This window comes from Anser brachyrhynchus (assembly GCF_964034855.1).
Source record: "Anser brachyrhynchus genome assembly, chromosome: 5".
Taxonomy (NCBI): Eukaryota; Metazoa; Chordata; class Aves; order Anseriformes; family Anatidae; genus Anser; species Anser brachyrhynchus.
In genome coordinates, this window is record NC_137699.1 from 17,413,168 (window position 1) to 17,432,083 (window position 18,916).

Here is an 18,916-nt window from a genome sequence, read left to right on the forward strand (position 1 = left end):
GAAAGTACACTGAGAATTATGGAGCTGTTGATTTTGTAGTAATACTTGTGGTTAAATAAAATCTATCTACTGTACAAGAACGACTGTTGAAAGGTAGACGCTACCCCAGTAGCTAATAAAATTTAACACCGACGGAAAGTTCCAAGAGCAACCAAACTGACTGAGATTCTAACTTTGAGGAGTGAAAAAATGATGACTGTGACAACAGAAAATGAATGAACTTTCAAAGACTAACTGATAAAACACAGTAACTCTTTAATTCAGCATGTTTCCAGGACCTCGTTTAAAAAAATGCAAACTGGTTTTGATCACAAATACCACAGACTCCTAAAGAATACCCTGGGGAAGGTATGAAGGATTTACAGTTTACTTCAGACTTCAACGAATGCTGACTTTCCCTGGCAAATTCCAGGTTTCACACAATCACAGGTGGACCAGAGAGAATCCCAATCTGACCTGCAAAATCCTACTAACATCCCTTTCCATCCTCCTTTTCCTTCTTGCATCTTAGTTGTGAACTGACACTACAGTTCATTTTGCCGAGGAAAAGGAGGACTAGTAATAAAAAGACCTGCTGAGACAAAACATATGGCATCCCAGACAAAAGAAAGAAGCCAAGCCCCACAGCAACTGTCACTGGCAACCCACCTCCGCAGGCCACAGGGTGACTACCCATCAGCTGTGCAGGATGATGCAGATTTTAGCAGGAAGTCCTATATGTGCATCCCAGCCTCTCCTTATCCCACTATGCTTCCTTATCTATCCCACCAAACCTAACAGTCAAATAATTTTAAAAACAGTACTCAAACACTTTATTCTCATCCTCTGCCCTGAGAGAGATTGTTCAATAAAGACATCTGAACCATTTGCTTTATAATTTGCAGAGATTAAGACTTTTTCCACAATTCACCATCACATTTTGGCATGAATTTTGCAGCATGCTTGCCATGGAATAAAACAGGCTACAGTCTCTGTGTCTGAAATGCCAAATCGCACACAGCTGTCTAACATAGCTCTGATTGGGTCAGGCACAAACCGGCCTCCTTGGGTCTTACTTCTGCTGGACTCAATCTCATCTTTTGTGAGATGGTCCCCTGCAAACAAGGATAGGCCAGCAAGGAAGCAAAGTTTTAGGTGATAAATGACTGCTTTGCTGTTAGGCTAGCAACAGAAACAATTCTGCATTATTTTGAAACTGTCTCCCAAACTTACCACACTGAGAAAGTTTGAAAAACCTACATATTTTACAGATTCTCATAATACTTAAAAACAGTTACCATTTATTATAAAATTGTACGTTCTAATATAAAACTATAATTTGATATGGAGAGAAAAGTGAAAAAAATTAATAAACGATTTTTTGCTGCAGTAATTCACTTCCTCCTTGGCGAGAAAAAAATGAGAAGCAGATGCAGTTGCTACTGACAAGTGTTTTCATCAGGCGGGAAACAAACAACTAACTGAAGTTAGCAGCAGCTCAAGTTTCTACAGGTCACAAGGAGTATTTAACTTCTTCCATTAGAGATGTTCTTCTCTAGCCTAGAGAAACTTATCAGTTAAAGTTAATTAACTCTTCAGAAGGATCACAGAGACAATCAAGAAGGGAATGGGTTTTTCCTCAGAAGGAGTTTGAGGAAATTTACCCTGAAGGATGCATTAAGTGCTTAGGTTCAGCTCTACTGCACAAGACAAGGTCTTGCAGGAGAAGAGGGCTTGGAGCTGCCCACATTTAGAAACCAAGTGAAGCATGCAGAGAGGAGAAAGTCTATGGGGTAAAATATCTGCACCTGTATCTACATATCATTTACAAATTACAGATATTCTATTATTTATATAGTTATATTTTTGCACTGGGTGTAAACAGAACAAGGTCTTACTTGAGTAATCTTGGTGTTAGGCCATAAGATACCCCTAGATAGTCTAGACTCTCAGCTTGTCTCTCACTTAGTTTGAGAAGTAAAGGTGGCAAGTCTTTCCGAGGCGTCACAACCTCTTCCAATAAACTAACAGTCTGAAAGAGAAAGTGGAAGTGGGTTAATAACATTCCTCATGGCAATTTGCAAATTTAATTTCATATTTTGTACAAAGAATAAATACAATTATTTCCTCCTTACACAGAGAAATCAATATTGAGATTTACAGTGAGAAGGCAGACAGCTTAGCACAACAGGAAATACAAGAAATGTACTGAGTTCCATACCTCACTGCTTACAGTTGCAATTTCTTTTGGCTTCTGAATTGTTTTTTCTTCCAGACAAGGGAATTGGCCTTCATAGTACATCTGCAGTAAATTCAAAGCTCTGCTGCCATAGCCCATCTGTGAATTATGAACAATGCACTATAAGCAAAAAATTATATCTATTTTTTAAAGCAGGACAACATTTTCCCCTTAAAAATCCATTAACAATCATCAGTTTAGAAATTACTCAGCCACTGCAAAAATGCATTTTGTTTACTACACAGGAACTCCATGGGGAAGAAAACTACAGACCCTGCTGGGTGACCAAAAGCACAACAAGAGCTCAGTCAGTAGCTGAGGACAGTATAATAATTCTCATTGCTTATCTCTGGCACTCTGACAAAACCAAACACCAGTGTGAACATTTGGTAATCTCACACTAAGTGCCACTGGATCTTGACTGTACACGGGGCCAGGTAGAACTTTGCTCTGCCTGTACAGCCATTCTCGTGGTACCACTGCTGACTACTTACAATAGGTTTCAAAATACTTTACCCCCTGATAATCTGGATGAACTGCAATACGAACAACACGCCCACCAGAGAGGCCGCCAAAGTCTGGGTCTTGGAACTGCGTAAGAGATAAGAGTCAATTTAAAAGTACACAGAAGGGTGCCCTGGAAATAAGCAGTAGTGTTGAAAGACATCTTGGGTGTGAGTACACAGCCAAATTATTCACCTGTTCTGAAATGGTCCAGGGAATAAGATCACCAGAAGCCTTCTTTCCCCTAGAAAGGCTGTTCATGATAGACTGGCGAGAAATCTCTCCTTCCATGCACACCTGCCAGAAAAGGCAGAAGACCGTGAATGGAGACAAAGTGCTTTATCCCACAGTCATTCCACTACAGCCTAATCAAAATTTATCCTCAGTTGCTGAGATGACTATGCAGTATTGACATGTCACCTGACCCCTACTTTGCAACATGATAAACAAATGCGTATGTGCCAAACAACAGGCTCTACCCCTAAAAGCAGTCTCAAAAGGCACACCAGTGAGCCAGCCAGGTATATCTGGCACAGCAGGCATTACAGCATGGTGCAACAGAAGCCTGAAGAGATTAAAGCATACAATGTGCTCTATGTGTTTTCTGTAGTCTGTCAGCAGCAAACATAAAACCTTGTCCCTCCCAGTATTTCTCTTTAAGAGTCAAATACATACAGGTAAATGCAGCTTTTTTTTTTCATTTAAGAAATAGTCGACTTAACTAGTTGCACTGAACACAGATAATTAAGAATTTGTGTTCTTAAGGAAGGAAGCATATAGTCAGATATCTAACAGTCAAGGACTGAAATATCTCTATACCTCTGAACACCTCTATCTGAGGTATTTGTATTTTTGCAGCCCTGTTGCAAATAAAAGGAATTCTGGAGACACAGAATAAGCAGAATGAACAAGTGAATCAACTCTCCTTGGCAGGAAGTTGAAATGAGAGGAGAAAGTCATTTATTTAACCAGTAAGTCAGCTCCTCAAGAAGGCTTCTCGGCACAGACATATTTTAGAGATTGGAAGGTCTATACAAAGGGATTAGCTTCACAATATACTTATAGAGCAATTAGGTGGTGGGGTTTTTTTCCACTTTCTTTCGTTAAAACTGCCTTAATATGCTGCTGTGGCACATAAAAACACAGCCTGAAGATACCATCTAGTCCTAGACAGTACAACGCCGTCTCACAGTGTATCACTCCTTCATTATTGAACAGTTCACTTCATAGTTATATGATGCTCTCTCACCTGAACAACAGCGAGTACTTCTGGTAATGAGTTCTGGGTAGGTGGAACAGGAGGCAAAAGGCAAAAAAGGTGATGGGCAGGTGCATCAGATAACATCTGGAGGTCATTGGGAGAGTTCTGGAGGGTAAATGCACATGAGAAAGCTCAACTATTATTCCATGAGAAGAGCTTCAGTGTCCTATATAGTGTTAGTAGCTGACTTTTAAACATTCCTCCATTTTTCTCAATTTAGGGCTATTAAGGGACTTAGAACTAGTACAACACTGATGGATGAAGCTCCTCACTGGACAGCTCATGGCTGTTGTACTACCAGTCAACACTTATTTTGTTCAAGTGAAATCTCTTGCTCTCCTATGTGTAGAACTGAAATTTCTATTTTTATATAGCTACTTATCTCTTAGACTACCAGATCTAAAATATTTTTGGAAGTGTCAGACTTTTAGTACTCATTACTTCACCATTTAATGACTTCACCAGCCAAACTTACTACTCACCCACGGTCTTGAAACTCTGAGATGAATTATAACTTTTATTAATAGTACAATGATACTACTCTTTTGGTTAATTTGAGGCTACTGAAATATTGTAAAGAGGAGAACAGGAAAGGGTTCATCACTGATACCATTCCCAACAAACTTGCAGGCTCATCTAGAATTTAGTCTTTGGGATTTCCCAAGACAAAAATATTCTAGATATCTGTAAATGCAGAGTGTTCAGCTAAGGCTAAGGCAGAAATCTTCTCAGGAGAATACAGATCTGTATACAACAAAAAACACCTGAAGCTGTCCAGAAAATCTTAATTAGGCCAATTCAGTTAGACTGCCCTCAACAAACAGTGCTCCCTCCACAAAATTCCAAGCTGGACTTTTGATAGAAGTAGCATGAGCTTTACCTTGTAGTGTGAAGCCACATAGAGGGCCATCAGTCTCTGTAGAAAAACTTCTGATGCTCTGTGGTAACAAAAAAGTGTGTCTCTATTTACATAATATCTAAACACAGGGTTAAGGAAACAACTTCCCTGGGGAAAAAAAAAAAAAAAAAAAAAAAGAGCTCCTTGTTGGCTTAGGGGTGTTATTTTCCATGCAGCCTTAGGCTACATGCTGGCTAAAGCTCTTATAGTCTACAGCTCTATCTACAAGAATGACTGCGTAGTGCTCATATCTTTCACACTTCATCTGTAAACCAAGATTTTCTTGCATTCAATCCATCTTTAGGATTGTCTCTGCAATAAAACACATTGGTAACGTCCTGGTAACACAAGCCACCAGTCTTACAGGCAGTGGTAAGAGCTCAGCTCCAGAAGTGTGTTCTTAATAACCTTTAGTCAAAAGACCACGCACTGTGGTAATCATGTTATAGCCTGAGAAGCCACTACTACTCAGTTTGAAAAAGCATCCTTCACCTGAAAGCAATATATTTTATCAGAATACACCATTTGAGTAAGGATACAGGTCACAAGTCTCAGGCAGTGGGCAGCCAGAGATAATTCTGGTGATGTTGAGACAGTCCAAACACAGCAGATCATTTAGCCACTTTTCAACAGGGTCACCAGGGGCATATCTGATTGACTCGTGGAGGGAGACTTCATGCAATGTACGAGCTGCAAACAGATTTCAGAGAACCTCTAGTATCGGAAGTTACAGCTAGCAAAGAATCCAATAGGATCAGTGTCCTATGTATGGTTCCCAAGAGATTAGAAACACACCAAATCTGAACAGAAGAGAAGACACTTGAGAAGTAACTGCTCTAACCAGAGCCTTCACAGCCTGTTTCTTCATATAACATCGGGAGGAAGGTACAGCAATCATTACTTGCACAGCTGTTATCCTCTAAATGCTTTCAAATCTGAAAATTATGAGGAAAAACTTACAAGAGGAGTTCCTTCATTTTCCCATACCACTACATTCCTACAGCTGCAAAGTACACGGACACATGGGACATGCACAGGGCTTGTCAGGCAGCAGCACCACGGATCAGGGTTGCACGCTGCAGCCCAGAATACAATCGAGTACCTGAGGTGAGTTTAGCTGTAGCTGTAGATTTGTTCTCTGCTGTCATGGAGACTTGGGCTTGTGCACTCTGCTGCCGGAGCTGCTGAATAAGCTTCAGAGACAGTGATCGACCAGTACCCTCATACCTGAAAAGCAGAAGACAAAAGTCTGAAGTAAATAACCAAAAGGCAATCCTGAGCCATGGGAAAGCTCCAACACAGAACTATGCTGCCATCCAGAGCTGTGTGCCACTCTGAGGCCTGTAATGGCCCCAGACATCCCTGAGAATTGCTGCCTCTTGATGTTCTTGCACGTGTAGGACAGAGCAGCCTCCTCTGACACTTTCTTACGCTCACCGTACTGGAAGTAAGATGGCACTCTTCCCTGTCTCCTAACAGACTACAGAATGTTTATCTGCATGCTCCCTGCAGCAGAACAGAAGAGGTGTGTATGCTCAATGAACCTGCAGTGGAACCGAAAGGAAAGCACCGACTGACTCTTACTCTTGGTTATTCTGAAGAGCAGTTCCATGTGATCAGGTTATAAGTTATATATATGATCTGATTACGATAGTGTGCAGTAAAAAGAGAAGCACCGTAGGTAATAAATAGTCCATGAGCACTCGCACAACTGCTTCCGCAGGTAGACAGCTGATGCTCAAAGCCTTACCCATTGATTGTAGAAGCCATGAAAACCAGGTAAGGGCCTAGCAGATTTTTCACCAGGGGGAGAGGAATGGCAGCAGCTTCATCAATCACAACAAGTTCAGCCTGACCCAGTTTCACAGAATCAGCAGGGTGTATGTACTGTAAGGAATGAGAGGATATCATCACTGTCAACAACAGCTCTGGGATGTAGGGAAAGGCCAGAACTGGCAGAGACGGAGCACTGAAAAGCTGTTTGTTTTCCCTGATCTTCATGAACAGAGAAGAGAACCCATGGCAGAGGGTTCATGGTCTCTAACAAGGGCTGGGTAACACATATTGTTTTAAACATTTCCACAGACACTTTTTTGGATAGACCACAAAAATATAGGAAACCTGATCACTGGAAACATATGCTCTTCCTTCACTGTTTGTTTCACCTTCCTTTTGTTTCAAGAAGGAACACACAACAACCATGGAGGCTTTGTAACCTACAAGTTATTCACAGAAAGAACTAAAATATTTTGTGAAACTCACAAGTCAAAAAGAGGGTCTGCCTTAAAGCAAAAGCAATCAGTATAGTTACATGTTACATAAAATTAACATGTTTTAAATGCAAACAACTACAACAATCAATAATGTCAACAATTACAAACAAAAAGCAGAAAGGCAAGTGTGCAAACAAGGCTGGTTACCTGAATGGTCTGTCTGTGCTCCTTGAACACGTTCACTCTGATAACAGCCTTGTTAAACTCAGGATTTAAAGACTGAATAATCTCATAGTCTAGATGTTCCTGAAAGAAAACATTATTAAACAGTATGAACAGCCCAAGATGTAAGAAAAACATTGTTTACCATTACCATCAAAATAAGTTTGCGACATGTGTCCTGATGTTTCAGATTATAGTTAAAAAGTCGTGTAACAAAATCTTCGGAAGCAGGAGAACCGAGGAATTATTTATTCCTGTTAAAAACTATTTTCACATATAAAGAAACCAATTTTCCTCACTTATAAATACAGAAGTAAATATAAGTGTACTGTGAGCCACTTTCACAGAGCATTATTGAACAAACTGGTAGGGGAAAAAGTTGGTGGCTAATATATCTAAGTCAGAGATGAGATTCAAAATCCCTCCTAAACAGGAACTCTGTGAAAGTATTGTAAAATGGTTTGCTTTCCTTACCTGATACTGCAGTGCATCAAAGCCTTTAAATATGAACTCAAAGAGAGTGTGAAGGTTATCAGGACTTGGAGATGTGACAAAGATATTGGAGTAACTGCACAAAAAAATAAAACGAGAGTTTAACTCTTTTTTCTAAGAGATTTTTCATATACACGGAAAGGATATATATATTTTTTTAATATGTGGGGTTGATTTTACTTAATTACCAAAACACAGCAGGTTCCTTTAGACACTTGTTTCACTTTTGTATGAGTAATTGATTTTTAAAGACTGAGGAGTTCTGATTACTATAAAACAGAAAAACTTGAGTGTCAGTTTATGTAGCAAGTGAAAGATATAAGAATAACAAAAGAGAAGGATGTAGGTCTGGAAATGATAAATATATTCAAATCTGGTCATCATTTTTTAAAAACTCATGGATGCAAATGAAACTTGGAGATGGGGGACATTACTCACCCAAAAGCTACTGCTCCAGCAACAGCCAGTCCCAAAGCAGCAGATTTACCACGTCCCCTGGCTGCTGTTAATGCCACAGTGCTCCTCAGAGTCTTCTCTGAAATGGCTTCAATAAATTTAAGAACTGCTTTTGCCTGATGATCAGAAAAATGTAGAAAACAAAAAGCAGCTGCGGTTAAACTGCTTTCAGCGTTACTTAGACCTACCACTAATGCCAGGTGGTCTTTCCTTAGAACAAGAAGAAGGAGAAAAAGACAATATGGGAAAGCTGAACGTTAAATCCCAGATGAATAATGTGAAAGTAGTTATCTTGACCCAGTGAGTTCTTGAAATTAGTAAGGTCAAAACACAGATCAACAATCAGTACAGCTCAGTTTCTGAATGCTCAATTACTATTTTCATGCCACTGACCCCAGAATATATTCAGCAGGACAGGAAGACGTACGCACCTTGTGAGCTACCAGAGGAGGAGGACGAACATATCTGGGCCATGAGAAGGCCTACTGTGAAAGAGTTTTAAAGCAGTGCACAGGTCTGGGAGCCTCCACACCAACCTACAACTTCTCAGTGGATACTCTGAAGAAATTTCTATAGGGCCTTGATTTGCACTAGTCAGTAATTCTCAAATGACAGCAGGAAAAGTGTCAGAGACAGGAATGAGGGCACAACAAAACATAATATAGATTATGAGGATTACAGACTAAATGTGGACTTCTCCAGATCAGATTCCTGTCTCCATTCTAGTCCTTCCACTGTTCTCAACTTCATAAAAAAAATCACTGATACTGTCTTTGAGCTACCCTGTCCGACCAATTTCAAGGAATCTTTCTCCCTAAAACAACCCCCATCGATGTTCATGCTCTCAGATTTGATTACTTGCAAAATGAGACAAACATCTGCAGCCACATTGACTTGTCATATGCACGGTATCTTCAGTTTAAGCACCACACCAACCTGATCCAGGGTTTTACAGCCATCCACCAAAACTCCTACAGGTTGTGTATCCTGCAAGCTCTCCTTCAGCTCTTTCAGCTCCAAGTCTTGTGGCCGGAGGCTATCTTCCTATAAACACAATATTTAAAAGATTAGTAAAGGACACCCCAGCACAATTATGCCTTTGTGATGTCTTGTGATATCTTTTATCAGACAGGGAAAGATATTTGAAAGAAAGACTTACCACAAGTTGAACATACACTCTAGAGACAGATAAGTTTAAATGGACAGACAGGCATTTAACACTGATTTTAATGCATTTTCAAGAGAAATACACAAGAGGTATCCTGGCTTCCCCAAGTTTGGAAGAAAAAAGGCAAGTATTTTTCTGTAGATGGTAACTGGATAACGGTAGTGCTAGGAAGAAGAGACCATGGACAAGTTTTCTAAATAATTTAATTAATTTTTCAGTCTTCAGGGTAAGCCAAAATGTTATGGTCCTCATTATTCCTGTCACATGGGGTGCATACTGTAATTTAGAGGGAAAAACTACTGTAGCAACAGATCAGTTTTCAAGCTAATGTCAGGATTTTCAAAGTCAATCAATGAACTTGGGCACAAAAGAATTCTATTTTAAGTAGAAATTGATTCTGAATTGCCCAGTTGTCACTGATTACCAAAAGCATCTGCCTACCCATCCAACAGATGAGCATTTGTGCTGCTGCCAATGTTGTTAGAACGTTAAGAGGTTGTTTTTTACATCAGTGTTCTCTTCAAATGTTTTTAATGCCTCTGACAGAATCAATGATGTTATTTCCTTGGACACACAGATCAGTTCAAAAGCTCAAATATTTCTGTTCAAATTGCACGCCACTTTACATTCAGCTACAACTGAAAGTGATAAAGGGATGCATTTTAACAGTGCAAGCTGTATGTCTGGCTTGTATTCAGTGAATGCCTTCTTATATTTGACATGCATAACTCAGTCAGAAACTGAAGTAAGAACCACAGTTTTGAGGTACCAGGTGTCTCCTGAGCTTGTAAGGGTTTTTTTTCCCCGAGTGTTTTTCCACTCTCCAGTGGGAATGTGAAATATGTTTTCATTTGTTTCCTCCTAGCTGTCCATCAGCTTAAAATCTCTCTAAGCACTTCTGAAACAGCAACCACAGCAGTTAAGCTCCACCTCACTAGGCTAAACGGCAATGCAGCAAAATGAATAAGTGCAGGCAAGTACAAAAAAAGGCTGAGAAAAAAAAAAAAGGAGGAAAGAAAAGACAGCTTTCCATACTTCACCCATATGAGGTGTATTTTTTGCAAAACGTTCTTCACCTGCTCTGCAAGACCATTATTTGATATCAGTCAGGGTGAAAAGAAAGCTTCCTCTTCTTAAGATCTTTAACACTGTTCAATTCAGATCAGTTTCTACCACTGAAAATTAGCTGACATAGTCTACTGACCTGTGACTGTGGTGGAACAGGCGTGATATTTGCAACATGACTGGAGATGGGCAAGATATTCAGCTGATCATCAATCACAATGCAGTTCTTGCACGAGGCCAGAGACAGAATGAACCTGAGCAGTCAAGCAAAGGCAAATCAGTAAAAGCAGTACCAACACTGCTGCATTTTTGTAGTTAATTAACCCTAGTTTCTAACCCCAAACATGGTATTTAGAGCGACGGCTGCTTACAGCTGAGCTAAGACAAGTTCACACAACTGGCTGTGTGCCTCTTATCATAGAATCAGGATGACCTATGCAGAACAGACATCCACCTACGAGGATGCCTCCAATGAAGACCACTTATTTCAGACAATCTCCTAAGACAGCTAGAAAGTGACTCCCAGCATTTAAACGAGAGGTAGCTGTATAAAAGCGTAAGACTTGAATCCACAGCAATTGTGACAAATGCAGACCGCCAAAGATGTGGTCAGTTTAGGCTGCTTATCCATCCTTCTAGTTTCTGACACCACATGACCATCACCTGCATGCTAAAGAACAAATTTTGCATTTTTCCAATGGCTAGAACTAGGTATAGCTCACTTAAAAAGAGCTGTTTATTCAGTACAGCAAAAGGAGAGAAAAGGCCTTTACAAGAAATTTCTAAACCACAGAGAAGACCCCACAGTGAGCAGTTTTCTCTTTCATAGTAACGTCATAGGTATCTGAATTTCTGGTCATGTGGAGCATACGTTGCTACAGAGCACTTCAAGAACAGGACTCAGAATGCTTTACAAATTAAGGCCCCTTTGCACATCCCTTGTAACATCATGCCAAAATTTTGTATACAATTTCTCCAACAACAACTTATGCTGGGCACGCAGCCTAGATGCTTTACACTCACAATACCATACCTTTCATTAAACCGTCCTACCACGTCCTGGTGCGCCTCTGTTCTGTATCGGGAGTGCACATCCTGAAACAAAACGAAAAAGTCAGTCTGGAGAAAGAACGGTGGTAACAGTGACATGTACAAGATTATTACTCATGGAACAATACAACATCTTTTCCACTCTTGTGGACCACGCCCTCTCTCCCTGATTTTGTTTGCTGTGAGACATCCACTTTTCCCAAATATTGGTTTAAAATGTACCTTTCCCACCAATACTTTTCACAATGGTCTTACATATTCTTCCAGACTTAAAGGTCAGTTCTGTCAGTTATAGTACACTTCAAACAACCTAGACATACTAAGACAAAAGTCCATTCCTTTAATTCCCCTGCTAGCATTGTTACTAACAGAAATTGTTCCTGCTTTAGGGGTACGTATACTCAGGGTGAATAGATCATATTTAGAAATACGCAGGAACTGCGAAGCTGATCTTGCTTAGCGCTCGGTCACAAAACAGCAAAACATGTTTGTCACTTAACCTTGTTGCACGGACCAACAGTATAAATACTTTTTCAAATTACTGTGAAACAAAAGAACATAGTTACATTTGTTGGTAGAACATGGGTTGGCAGAACTGCCTGACCACAAGACTCCATCAATGATGAACGAATGAAAGTTGGAAAAATGACAGAAGGAAGACCACAGCCCATTAAGAAAGAAAAAAAATAACCCCTTAAGTCACCAGCCGAACCTGCCTATGTAGAACAGACGCATTACACTGAACATACCATGGTCATTGTATAGAGCTGCTTCAGCGAGTTCATAGTCCTGAGGAGAATTACCACAATTCCACCCCCTTCTACTGTTTCAACAGTTCTAGCTAGCAGGTTTGGAGTCAAGGCTTCAAAATCCTAGGAAATAAAAAAATAAAAACTCCAAAGTTGCCTAGAATTCACTAGTGCAACAAGCATCTACTGAAAGGAATGGAAAATCTAAAAACATAATTTCCCAAAGTTTGATTCAAACTGAATATTTGCGTTAACCAATTTCCCATTAAAATTCTGCCAAACAAGGCTATCTCACCCTTGCAAAACCCGTAAAAGATACAAAAGAACATCATAAGTTAAATAACAGAAGCAACAAACAGAATTCCTGCAGCCTTTAAACTGAAAGTAACTGATAAAAGTGCTATGTCAAAAGTTTAATTCCTTACCTGAAGTACACACATGCCAAAAGTGTTACCAAGGATCTTATGAGTTTCATTGTAATAGCAGTAGCGAATATTTGTGGCTGCTATAAATAACTCAAAAGGATCATCATCTTTTATGTTCAAGGTTCCGCTTTTAATCTTCTTTTGTAGTTGTCTCATTCTCTTCTTACGGTGGCTGGAAAACAAAATTATACATAAATTTTCTTGGGAAGAGGTTTGCGAAGACTGCTTAAAATCCTACTTCTAAGTCCAATTGGAATTCAGAGCTCAGCCTTCAAGGATCTTGGCCCATACATGCTGCATTCATGATATGTTCCCATGTGCCTTCAGCCCAAAGCAGTGGAAATCACACAAGAACAGCTGTTTTTGCAAGAAACCATTTGGTTGTAATCATGTAGTTTTATGTAACACTTCCCTTCTGACTTTGTGCCCAGACTGTAAGGATGCATGCAAATCTAAGAACTAAAATCTTAAACCCTTTTTCAAATTAAAGTAATTGCAATGCCCAATCTGTACTGACTCCTACATAGTACCTCATGCTGATGTCAACTGTATTACTGAAGCCAAATTCTAATTCTGGAAAACTGAACTTCCCATAGCTCCTTCAAGAATAGATCGTTTCTCCTGACAACCGAATCACTCAGCCCACACTGAGAGCACCAGCCACAGAGCTTTTGCTTCAGACAGAGCACTTACGGCACTTACTGCAGCATGAGATATGAGGAGCATCTTACCTGCTAAAGCCCAGCTCCTTTTTGTAACACCACAGGACAGAGGGTCTGGCCTTTACAGTTGCTTTAGACAACATATGGTGAAGAATAACGACCTGTCAAAGCACAAAAACACGGAGAGAACGGGGTTTAGTAGCGGACTGCTACCAGGTACCTCCAGTCCAAGCTGCGCTGCGGTGACATCTGCAAGATGACTCACTGGGTAAGGCACGGTTTGAGCGAGAACTGCGACAGGGCACCGCAAAACTGTACGCGTGAACACAGAAAGCTCCTGCTAGGCAGGCAATGAAACGTCTTTCTACTTCATTAAAAAATAAAAATACATCCAATTTGCCTCTACTTGCTTTTATTTAACGTTCACGGGCTCCTCAGGCGGATGCTTAACAACCCATTCTCCTAAATCATTTCCAGCACTTTCGCGTTTCCGCAGCAGTCAGTAACCTAACTCACACCGCACCCTCGCTCGCACCCCCGGCCCGCGTTACTCCCTGCGGCTTGCAACGCCTGCCTTCCCGAGGAAGACGCGCCGCTGGGGCGAGCCCCGAACACGCGGCCCTGGCGGAGGGCTCCGGCACGGAGCGGGGCTCACCTGGTCTTTGCCGCGGTCGCCGACCACCACGAAGAGGGACCGCTGCCGCTCGGCCACGCCGTTCTCGATCAGCACCCGCAGGCGGTTGTCCACCTTGCGGCGCTGCATGGCGGCCCCTCACCGCCCCTCAGGCGGCCGCCAACGGTCTCCCAACGGCCGCTCCCCAGGCGCCAACGGCAGCCGCACGCGCCGCACCACGTGGGAGCCGCGCGGCCCAGGTCGCGCGCGCCGCAGCGCGGCAAAGGACCCCGGGCGCCGGGGCTGCCTTGAGGAGCGCCTGCGCGCGCGCCCCGGCCTCGCGCCTCCCTCAGCGCCTCAGGGCGGAGCGGCCCCGGCCTCAGGCCTCCAGCCCTCGCCCCTCCTTTGTCCGAAATAAAAACGCAACGCACGTGAAAATGGCAAAGCCCGAGGGCACAGCTGTCTGTTTGTATTTGTATGAACTGTGAAATCCCAGTAACCTGAAGGAGCTCGTAGCCTTGAAGCTCTGCTGTGCAGTAAAGCCACAGCTGGTTCAAGGTTTTCCATACAACATTGCAAGTTGCAACGTGAAAAAATATCCGTCTGACCTGTTTTCAATCCTTGTAAGATTGCAGAAACACTGTATTCATTCGCAAAGTGACAGCACGACTATCCCTAACCTAAAACCTAGAACATTAACCCTCCCATGCCAAAGCTGAGACAGGCTCTAGGCATAGATACATTTATTCTTAACGTTTAGGACTACCAAAAAAAAGAGTTTTGATTAATGAAGTTTAATAATCAGATAACATGATAGGAAAATGTGTTTAATACTAGGGGATGTATTTTGGGATATTTTAAGTTTTAAAGTATAGCAAAAGTATGATAAAACTATTGAATTAAAAATAATACAGGCTATGAAACAATTCCTAGTGAGGTGACCCCCGTTACTGAGACAAAACCACCAGTGCAACAGAAACGGAGCAAAACAAGTCCTTAAGGTATAGGTATGAAATATTTTCTTAAAAGGACATAAAACATTTAAATAATTTATTTTTCAAGTGTTTACATAAGCCATGGACCAATTTGTTTTAGATGGAGAGTTAAAGAACTGCAGACATATACAAGTATGTTTAAGGCCATCAGAAAATTTGAACCTGACAATTAACTAAAATGTAATTGTGAAAACTTACTTTATATGGTAGATGCATTACTAAAATTTATTCTAAAATTGAATAGCTTTAAAAATATATTTTTTTCATTTAATACACATGTAATGGATTATTAGTAAAATTTATCTTGATCCCCAAAAAAATCAGGTGTAATCTTGATCCATTATCAGGTATTCGAGCACATTTCATACAAAGGAGAAATAGGACACCATAGTTGGAACTGAACTAGTTACATCCATTTGATTATTTTATGAACATTAAAAGAGTAGGGGGGAAAGTAACCTAACTTCTAAAGTTAAAGGATGATAATTGCAGCAAGGGCTAACTGATAAACTTCACTCAGAACAAACTACTTACAATTGTTAAGTTAGACTTCAGTTTTGCTAACACAGTTCTCTTTAACACCACTCAAACTGGCTTTAGGATGTGAACTTTGGGAAAGAGTTTACCTTCCCTCCATTAAGGCTAGATCTACAGAGCCACAAATAACTTCAATTGCATTATATTCAAAAAGCCTAAGAAAATGTGTAGAATAGCACCCCTTCCCTTAAATAAACCATTTAGAAAATTAGTTTATCATCAGAAATTCCTATTTATCAGAGGCTCTGTCAAACCACAGTAGAAATTCAATGTCCAGTTTCTAAAACTCTGTAGAAATAGAGATAGAAACCCAAGATGCTGCTTTTAAGTTTTTGTAGAAGCACATGAGGGTCAGGGATTTCTTTCACACAGGAAAGGACATTAAGTTTAAAAGTCCACTAGAGCCTTCTCATCAGCTTAGATTTCTTCTTAAATGTTAGATGATTTAAATTCAGTATCAGTCCCTAAGCAGACGAGTGTAGTGCTTATAAAAAAGCATGAAAGCTTTATTCCTCGAAAAGGTACCGATTTGGAAGAAAACCCATCTGAATGCAAGAGAAAGCAGGAATTGAAAACTGGAGATTTTGAAGAACCATCCCCCTTTCCCTCTGAAAGCACAAGTGTTTACCCTTCTTCACGAATACAGGGTATGTTAACCTGACATTAAATAAACAAGGGAATTTTCCCAAAGTTAATGTCAAAGATCCTTATATTTAGTTTAGCCACTGAATATAAGAAACTCAAGACTAGTATGAGACTGATCACTCAGACGCTGATGTTGTGATGGCATAGTCAAAGAAGTTTTAAAGATATTGTCATCTACAAAAAGAATCACAAGGAAACCACACATTTTTGCAGTGCTCGAGTTTCCAGTAATGTTCTAGAGGACAATCATAACTGTACTTAAGCCCAGGGTTTAAAAAGAAAAAAAATCACCTTTCCAAGTTCAAGAGGAAAATTTTATTGTTTAGGATCATTTGCTGCTTGCTTTTCAGATGAAGCACTGATTTTTAGGTCAATCAGTGATGATTAGATAGATAGATAACTATCCGCCCCATCTGCAGAACTTCAATGGTGCTAGCTCAAATGATTGAAAACCTTTAAAATTCCATCCATGTTCGATGCAGGGTGCTGTATAAACAGGTGCACAGACCTGAAAGACTCAAGCAGACGTGTTCATATAGTTGCAAACCTCAACTCCATCTGTAAGTCTGTAACTTCATGTATCTGAGTTTGCGCTCAGTTCATTCAAGAACAGTTTTGCATGCATGACAGGAAGAATCTTTATTTTTCAAGACGCAACTCTGGCAGCCTCATTAACAGGGCTGGTTAATAAGCAGCTTCCTCATGTCCCTTTCTGTCCACAGCAGACTTGGGATGGGAGAAATCTGAAGAGCATAATTTTGTCCATTGACACTAAACACGTGTATCTCAGATGAGCATTTATAATGAATAGTTCTTGCAAAGAAGTCAACTACTCAGCTTAGCTAGTGCCACATCTTTCAAATAAAGAAAAGACTCCTATGATTACTTATGTACCTTATTCTACTGGATTACAGAGTTTTTGCCCTATTTGCAGTTAATCACAGGAAATAAATACCAAGAAAGCAGTAATCCTATTTTCAACGTCTGTCTAGGGTTAAAGCCATTTAAACACTTTTCCCTCTCCAAAGAAATTTCTAAGTACCATTTGGTGAGAGAAGGAAGCTTGATCCATTCTACAGAGGCAACATGTATGAAGGTAACCTGTAATCCAAACAAAAAATCTGCCTATCTAATAAAGTTTGCAGAACATTTTGATATGACATACTTTAAAGGTCCTGAATTCTCTGAAAGTTATAGAGTCCCAGGAGAATACATTACTAGCTATTAAAAGTCATCAACATTACTCTTGCAGCTACTCTGAATGATATTTAGAGCCATCAGAACTCAATGCTTCAGAGATTGCTACACATGAAACACTATCTTGGAGAGAAAATAGTGATTAAGTCTTGAACTAACTCTACAGCAAAATACAAAATTTATACTAGTGAACTCTTAGGAAGAGAGCCCATATGGAGAACTAAGTAAAAAGTATGAAAAAAGTGTCCTTGGGTATGAGAAGCAACTCATGACTTCTGAGTTAAAACTTATAGGATGTCTAGGAAGGATCCAAGATTGCCAGACACAGTAACATTAGGTAGAAACATCCGGAAACTCTGGAGCCATCTGTAAGTGATTTACTCAAGAATCCTTATATTACAGACACTGATGCTAAAAGTAAGCTCCCAAATGCATACCACTGCTATTACCACAACCTACCAATATTAAGGAAGCCCCAGCCAAAAATAAAAATCTGTCTCTCTCTCAGCAGCTGTATGTAAGGCAGTCATTACTAGCCTGTTATGCTCTCAGGAGACTAATTCACAGAAGAATCAAGCAAAACCACGAAAAGAGGGCAATCGATGTGTTTATAGATTGGCTCAGAAGGAGTGTACTACACTCATTCAACTCTTTTCAACCACGGGCATCAAGGCCAGCTAAGTCTAAGGCAGCCGCTCACTAAAATAAATGCCTTTCCCCCCCGGCATCCAGAAAGGCCTCTGCAACACAACTGAGCCAGAACTGCCCCCCCTTTAAACCTCAGTATCATCACTTTTTATAATGGTCATTGTTCTAAAGATGATCTTTTTCAAATGAAAGTTATCTAGGAGTGCTTGTGATCTGAACGTGACTCAGATCTTGAACTAAGTTAGGTAGTGAAGACACCTAAAAGCTCTCTTAGTTCTCTCAATATAGTTCTTTAAAATGCATAGCACCACACTTGCACTGCAGTGGATCAAGCGGAGAAGGAAACAACCTGGACCCTTACAATCAACCATTAGGCTGACAAACAGAACCCCCTGAGCAGGCCAGAAAACCAGTTAGTGGATCTGTGCGCCATACTGTGACTCAAGGCAATTTTTCAGTATACTGTTTATTAGCTGCATGAATTGAGATTAAAGGAGTCAGTGCAAATTCCCAGATTAAACACGTATTAAGTACTTGTTTTGTAGTTATTACTAAAACACATCCCCATCTATCAGCATACAGCAGAGCAGCTATTCTAAAGACCATTATCATACATGGAAAAGCTTACAAGGTTGTGTACCTCAAATAAGAGGCCTCTCAGATACCCACATTTTATTAATAAATTTAAATTATGCTTAAAAAAAAACTTAAGTGGAATGTTCTGATCCATTCAGTGGTCTTTAATTCAGTATGCTGCAAGTTTACTATCAAACTACAATTAGCTTTTGAATTCGCATTTGGTGTGCAATAGAAAAGGCTGAATAGCTTGTATTCTACCAACCATTTAAAAGTAAGCTGATGCACAAAAGAAAAAAAAAGAATTCACTATTTTCCTATG

General features: G+C 40.3%; 1 protein-coding gene across 3 annotated transcripts in view; it reads right to left on the bottom strand.

Annotated features, from left to right (window-relative positions):
- The window catches only part of NAT10 (N-acetyltransferase 10), a 103,014-nt gene extending 88,748 nt beyond the window's left edge, over positions 1–14,266 (bottom strand). For 2 of the 3 annotated variants that reach the window (XR_013952040.1, XM_080594496.1), the window contains exons 1-19: positions 14,039–14,265; positions 13,453–13,544; positions 12,722–12,893; positions 12,297–12,419; positions 11,531–11,592; positions 10,637–10,751; positions 9,201–9,308; positions 8,247–8,380; positions 7,791–7,884; positions 7,302–7,400; positions 6,632–6,768; positions 5,984–6,108; positions 5,421–5,571; positions 4,864–4,960; positions 3,972–4,088; positions 2,918–3,019; positions 2,735–2,809; positions 2,201–2,317; positions 1,878–2,011 (exon numbers count right to left, since the gene is read on the bottom strand). Coding sequence is in view for 2 of the 3 variants with exons in the window: in XM_080594496.1 (XP_080450622.1) it covers positions 1,878–2,011; positions 2,201–2,317; positions 2,735–2,809; positions 2,918–3,019; positions 3,972–4,088; positions 4,864–4,960; positions 5,421–5,571; positions 5,984–6,108; positions 6,632–6,768; positions 7,302–7,400; positions 7,791–7,884; positions 8,247–8,380; positions 9,201–9,308; positions 10,637–10,751; positions 11,531–11,592; positions 12,297–12,419; positions 12,722–12,893; positions 13,453–13,544; positions 14,039–14,146 (2,162 nt within the window). In the remaining variant the exon portion in view is untranslated. Of the gene's footprint in view, positions 1–1,877; positions 2,012–2,200; positions 2,318–2,734; positions 2,810–2,917; positions 3,020–3,971; positions 4,089–4,863; positions 4,961–5,420; positions 5,572–5,983; positions 6,109–6,631; positions 6,769–7,301; positions 7,401–7,790; positions 7,885–8,246; positions 8,381–9,200; positions 9,309–10,636; positions 10,752–11,530; positions 11,593–12,296; positions 12,420–12,721; positions 12,894–13,452; positions 13,545–14,038 lie in introns of all 3 variants that reach the window. The other variant, XM_080594497.1, reaches the window with a different exon arrangement.
- Positions 14,267–18,916: the final 4,650 nt, after the last annotated feature.